At 29.2% G+C, this 6790-nt stretch overlaps 1 protein-coding gene across 1 annotated transcript; it reads left to right on the forward strand.

Annotated features, from left to right (window-relative positions):
* The first annotated feature begins 1270 nt into the window (after window positions 1–1270).
* LOC149207672 (putative nucleoredoxin 2) lies at window positions 1271–4655 on the forward strand. Its single transcript, XM_089398115.1, has 3 exons — window positions 1271–1390; window positions 1654–2157; window positions 3981–4655. Exons 1-3 carry the CDS (start codon window positions 1271–1273, stop codon window positions 4653–4655), a joined length of 1299 nt encoding a protein of 432 aa, XP_089254241.1.
* The last annotated feature ends 2135 nt before the right edge of the window (window positions 4656–6790 follow it).

Consider the following 6790-nt stretch of genomic DNA (forward strand, 5'->3'; position numbering starts at 1 on the left):
CTAATGTTTAGCTATATTCACTCATGCTTAAGTGTTATACTAGTGTCTTTAGATACCACCTCTTCATGAAATGTTTGGGTCCTTGATTTATCTAGTCTAACTAGTTCTCAAAAGTGGATAAAACATCAACCATGATACTATTTTTCTGCTATTTGTAAATATAGGGAAATCAACCTATAACAAAATCCAATTAACTAATTCATAGAAAAAATTTAATTACATTAAGATACAATACATAATGCAAAAATTTAATTACATTAAGATACAATTTGTAAAGAATGCAATTTATATTTCATTGTTTAATATATAGCGAGCTTTATAACTATAAAAACACCATTAAGAACAACCCTAAGAAGATAGACTTTTTGAAGCTCAATATTTCCGAGATATTTCTACAATGTATCTTGACAATCTATTTATGTGTTTGTGATTATACTATTTATTTATTTTAGCATAGAGTCATTGAATAAAATAAACAAGGATATTATATATTTTTGTTTATAGTGTATAATGTTTTCTGTCGAGATCTATGTTGGTAAATCATTTGGTCATAATGATAAATATATGGAATAATGTGGGTAGGTATACAGCATAGTCTTATTTTAAAAGAATATTGGTTGGAAAGAAGAATTTTGGCTTCAAAATGGGTTTTCTTTTTTCATTAAACTCCAAAATTATTATTCCGATTGAAATCTAGTGAGAAACAAAAAAAAAAAAAAAAGCCAAATTTTTTTGGGAACAAGATATATCAAATATATTGAAAATAATTAAATATGCCCATAACTCAAAAGAAATTATAATCTCCCCACTATTATTGTCAATTTTATAGGATTTATAAAACATTGATGCAAACCATTGAGTATGTTATTTCTGTTTGTTCATAAATAACTATTATTTATATGGTTAAAGATCAAGAGAAATCTAATTACCAGTTACAAAACATCATTTTTAATTATTCATATTAACTTGTTATTAAGCTAATTTAATGTAAACTAAACATTATCTTAAAAAAAGGTGAAAGACAAGTTCAACCTTATAAGAATGCAATTACTTCAACATGGAGTTATAATAATGATAAGCATGAAAGATTATATCACAGAGTTATTAATCATTTCATTCCGTTGTGCTGGTCGAAATAACCGTAAAACTGAACCCTAACGAGATTATGGTGGTAACGAGATTATCCCGACAGTTAAGATCAACTGTACAAAGATGGCCCAGGTTTTAGTTCACTCACGTTTTTCCTAAAAGGAAGAAACAGACCCACACAATGGCTGAAGTGGATGAACTCGCTGAACATGATAAGGCTGCGACCCTTGTGGATGAATCCCAACGGACTTTGCTGTCAGACTTGGAACAAGTTGTGTTAATCAGAAACAATGGAGAGAAGGTATGAATATATATTCGCGCAGGATGGAGCGCATAATTTTGGTGGGTAGATAATGAAAAATATATATGATGCTTTTGTATAGTTGGTTATGATGAAAAATATGTATTGAATTGTATTGTTTTGTTATTGGCAATTGCATTATTGAGTTTCAAAACCTGGAAAAAATCATGAATGGGTTTAATGTGATGAGAATTGAAGGAAAACAATCGTACAAATTTTGTTTGATGTTGGTCTGACTGTGTTAAATATGGGTGCTGCCATAGGTCCCAGTAACAGAACTTGTGGGCAAAACAGTGGGTTTATTTTTCCGAGCCATCCGATATGGCTCTCAGGGAGACTTCGATGCACAGCTTGCCGAGCTTTACAATGAGCTTCTGAAGAAAGGAGAGGCCTTTGAGATTGTGTTCGTATCCAATTTCTCCGAGGAAGAACCTTTTATAAACGAATTTGCAGGAATGCCATGGCTGGCTTTGCCATTGGAAGAAGTTAAGCAGCGTAACCTTAGGGCGCGCTTTCATATTGCTGATTATTACCCATCCTTGATTATTATAGGACCAGATGGACAAATAGTACTGCCAGATTGGAAAGCAGTGAGATTGATTCAAAAGTACGGAATCAGAGCTTATCCATTTACATATGAAATATTGAAAGAGTTTGATGCTGAAGAGAATGCAAAACTACGAGCGACGAGAACCCTGGAGTCCATCTTGGTTTCAGATGGAGGTGATTTTTTGATAGAGTATGAGCGTGGACGGAAGAAGCCCAAGGCGAGTTACACTCAACCACAATCACATGGGTATCATTTTTATGTTGTAGGTACAATTTTTTGCATTCAATAGAATAGATATTAAATATTAAGTGATAGTGAATTTTGTTGTAGTAATTATGTTGCATTAGTAGAGTTGAGTTAGACTCAAACCACAATCACATGGGTATCATTTTTTTCACATGGGTATCATTTTTTTTATTTTTTTATGTTGTATATACATTTTGTGTATTTAACATATATTAGATATTGAGTTATAGTAAATTTTGTTCTAGTATTTGTGTTGCATTTGGAATTTATCTAGCATTTGGAATTTATTTAGTAGATTAACTTTTGCCCATGGAGTGTAGATTAGATGTAGATTAATTGTTTAGTTATGGGTTTAGTTCTCACTACATTACTGGTTTAAATTTAATGGGGAGATTAGATGTAGATTAATTGGTCAATTAGGGGTTTAGTTCCCACTAGATTACTGGTTCAAATTTGATGGGAGAGATTGAGAATAAGAACTATTTTTAACATAATTAAACTATCTCATGGGAATTATCCATCACTCAATAACATGAGAATAACAAACTTCTCAACTTAATTACAAAAATTTAGAAATTTACTAATATTTACTACTACTTATGGTATTGATTGGAATTAAAAACTTGAGCAACTTTTATTAATATTATTAAATACATAAAATCTACAATTTAGATAGATTCAAAGTATCTAAACCATTTACTGCTTGTGTAGAAATTTATTGTAGAAATTTACTACTGCTTGTGTAGAAATTTATTGTAGAAATTTACTGCTTGTGTAGAAATTTACTGCTTGTGTAGAAATTTATTGTAGAAATTTATTGCTACTCACGGTTTTGATTGAAATTAAAAACTTGAGAAGAGCTTGCTTGTGTAGAAATTTACTACTACTCACGGTTTTGATTGAAATTAAAAACTTGAGAAATTATTACTAATACTATTAAATACACAAAATCTAAAATTTAGATAAATTTGAAGTATCTAAACCATATAGTTATGATAATTCATAGTATGTATTATCATGAATTATCATGATTGTATAGTTTAGTTACTTTGAATTTATCTAAATTGTTATAATTTATAGCATGTAATGGGACTAGAGTATGCCTTAAAACTGCTTTTGTTTAACTAAGAACTTGTTTGTTTAGAAATTTACTAATATTTACTACTACTCATGGTTTTAATTAAAAACTTGAGCAATTTTTACTAATACTATTAAATACACAAAATTGAAAATTTAGAAAAATTTGAAGTATCTAAACCATATAATCATACATAACTGATAGTATGTATTATCATAAATTATCATGATTGTATAGTTTAGTTACTTTGAATTTAGTTATATTCTTATAATTTATAGCATGTAATGGGACTATAGTATGTCTTAAAATTAGTTTTGTTTGGCTAAGAGATTTCTTGAAAGACATGGAAGTATTTAGGAGGAGTGCTTCTGCCCCCTTATGGGGAGGAGTGAAAGTCGAAGTCTGCCCCTTACAAACCACCAAAAGGTAATTCCAGGTGGTTTGATTTTCCTTAAGTAAAACTGATTAGTCAGCAACTAATAATGATTATCCCAAATGCTAATTAGTTTAACATTCCTTAAATAAGACTGATTAGTCAACAACTAATAATGATAACCCCTAATGCTAATTGGTTTGGTTTTCCTGAGATTTAAGAAAAAAAATTCATAGCGGATATTATATCTTTAAATTTACCTTAAATTTAATTGAAAAAAACAAATGAAATCTATTTTATTAAATGGAGTTAAAAGTTTTTATAAATTTTATTCTTGTAACAGATTCGAGTCCCAGTTTCTAATCTGGTGGGCAAGACCGTTGCTTTGCTTTTTTCCAGCCGGTTCAAAATTAATTACTTTGAGTCCACTCTCAGACTTTTAGAAGCATACGATGAACTGAAGGAAAGAGGAGAAGCGTTCGAGGTTGTTTTAATCCGTGAAAACGATGAAGAAAATGAGGAATTTCTGGATACTTTTGAATATATTTCTGGACGCCGGCTGCCATGGCTGTATTTTTCTCGGGAAATTTATTCTGGTCTCGAAGACCTTCTCGGTGACGAAGACGATTACGAAGACCCAACAAAATTAATAGTTTTTGGTGCAGATGGAAAATTGATTACACATGATGGTCATTTTGCGGTGTCCGTCTATGGAGCCAAGGCTTATCCCTTCACTGATATTCACCTTGCGAGCCTGGAGAGGGAGTTCGACGAGATAGCAGAGAAATCAGCGAAGGTGATAAAGCCGAGGTGGCATCAGTTCCCGCTCGCATTGACAAAGGTGCATGAGTTCCGGTGTTTGTGTGGTTTAGATGGTCGTGGATGGTGTTATTATTGCACTAAGGAGGGTACACTTGTTCATTTCACTTGTGCTTCAGGGGACAACCCTCGCAAACGATATGGAGTTCCATTGCATGGATGCAAAGTTCCATGCGATGTATGTAATCCATTCCCTTGAATTCCGTTGCTCCGTTGCTGCATCACTATCAATTTAATTTTCTTGCTACAATAAGAAGACGTTAGTCTTGTAAGCTCCCAGGGATTTTGTTGTCACCATAATAAAAAGTGTGTTTTGTCTACTAAATGGAAATTAATTAATTTTATGTCTATGTAATAATTTTATGGTTTGTGTTTTTTTTTTCCTTTGTCTTTTGGGGTTGGGGTGATTAAAAATAAGGTAGTGAATTTTAAGAACCAGTTTTATTTGTAAAGTTGAAATATTTTATAAGTGTTTTTTTGGAGGTTGAATTCTAAATATATTTTAAATAACTCAAAATCAGAATTTTACTTTATAATTGTATGGTTAAATTTTACTTAAATCTAAAAGTATTAATATTAAAAAAACAATATAATACCTTATGATTTAACATAAATTAATTTAAATCTAATATTTTATAAGTGTTTTTTTGGGGTTGAATTCTAAATATATTTTAAATAACTCAAAATCAGAATTTTACTTAAACTTTATAATGGTATTGTTAAATTTCACTTAAATCTAAAAGTATTAATATTAAAAAAACAATATAATACCTTATGATTTAACATAAATTAATTTAAATCTAAAATGCACACATCATTTTTCAAATTTTATATTCAAAAAATATATATATACCTTAAATTTTGATCCTCTCCTCACAAGGCTAAAATAAATCTAAATTAACTTAAAATATATTCAAAATATATATAATAGTTTAAACATTTTTTTAATATTCTAAAATATTATGTATTTTAAAATATTTTATATGACAATGTTTTATGAAGTATCCACATACATTTAATTATATACATAAAATTAAAATATTAATGACAACACATTCTAATATTCCAAGATATTAGACATATGCTTGGTTCATGCATTTTATTATTATTAAAATTAATATTTTTAAAATTAAACAATAGTTTGTTAAAGATTTACTTAATTAATTTATATATATAATTAATAGTAATTTTTATGGTTAATAATTTTGTTACATGTTTAAAATAATTTTATAATTTAGTTAATTACACTAATACGTGTTGGTCTAGGAATATGGTATTCAAAATCTTTGTTTTGAAATATGGTATTTAAAATCATGTACACACTAATTATATACATAAAATTAAAATACTATATTTAATTATAACACTTTGTAATATTCCAAGTTATTAGACATATATTTGGTTCATGTATTTTGTTATTATTAAAAATAATATTGTTAAATATTTACTTAATTAATTCTATATTTATAGTTAATAGTATTTTTTTATGGTTAACAATTTTGTTACATGTTTAAAATAAATTTATAATTTAGTTAATTATTTAATTAATTCTATATATATAATTAATGGTAATTTTATGGTTAATAGTTTTGTCACATGTTTAAAATAAATTTATAATTTAGTTAATTACACTAATGTGTGTTTGTTTTGGAATAAAGTATTCATGGCTTAACATCCGATTGGTCCATGATCTCTATTTAAAGAGCATGGAGGGTCATTTGAAGGGTAACTGTTCATGAGAGAAACTTATGTAAATTTTCATTCTTTTATTAATAAATTGCTTGAAGTGGTCGTGTTAGCTCAGTTCATGGATTGTTTCCCTCTTTGAGGGTTTTAACCATATCAAGAATATTGGTGTTGACTGGTGTATTGATCTGTGATCTGTTTGTGAGTGGTGTCCTTTGGGTGTTCTGTTTGAGGAACTTACCCTGTAAATTCATATGCTATTTGAGGGCCGCATATGTTCGTGAACCAAATTTGAAGTTGGTACAACTGCATCCGACTGTCGTTTCGTAGATCTATTGTTTTTGAATGATTTCAGGTTGAGAGGACTACTCTATTGTGTAAGTTGGTACAACTGCATCCGACTATCGTTTCATAGATCTATTGTTTTTGAATGCTTTCAGGCTGAGAGGAATACTCTATTGTGTTAGGAGCATCTGTTCCAGTGAGGAACCCCTTTCTTTTCATGCAAAAAGGTTTCTGCTAGCCCTAGCTACGTCATTTTAAAGATTTGGTGGTATACAGTTTTTATTTGCAGTTCTAACTATTCATCTCTCTATTTATTTCGGTTTATTTAACTCTCTATTTTTTATTACTGGATCTATACTTTTC

This window comes from Pinus tabuliformis, chromosome 1_2 (genome assembly GCF_031772625.1).
Source record: "Pinus tabuliformis cultivar Carrire ecotype Pingquan chromosome 1_2, CPIR1, whole genome shotgun sequence".
In the NCBI taxonomy this organism is placed as follows: Eukaryota; Viridiplantae; Streptophyta; class Pinopsida; order Pinales; family Pinaceae; genus Pinus; species Pinus tabuliformis.

Excerpts from the sequence above, each read along its gene's own strand:
- LOC149207672 (XM_089398115.1), top strand. The coding sequence starts at position 1,271 with ATGGCTGAAGTGGATGAACTCGCTGAACATGATAAGGCTGCGACCCTT. Across the intron at positions 1,391-1,653 it reads TCAGAAACAATGGAGAGAAG|GTCCCAGTAACAGAACTTGT; the intron begins GTATGAATATAT and ends GTGCTGCCATAG. Across the intron at positions 2,158-3,980 it reads GTGGACGGAAGAAGCCCAAG|ATTCGAGTCCCAGTTTCTAA; the intron begins GCGAGTTACACT and ends TTCTTGTAACAG.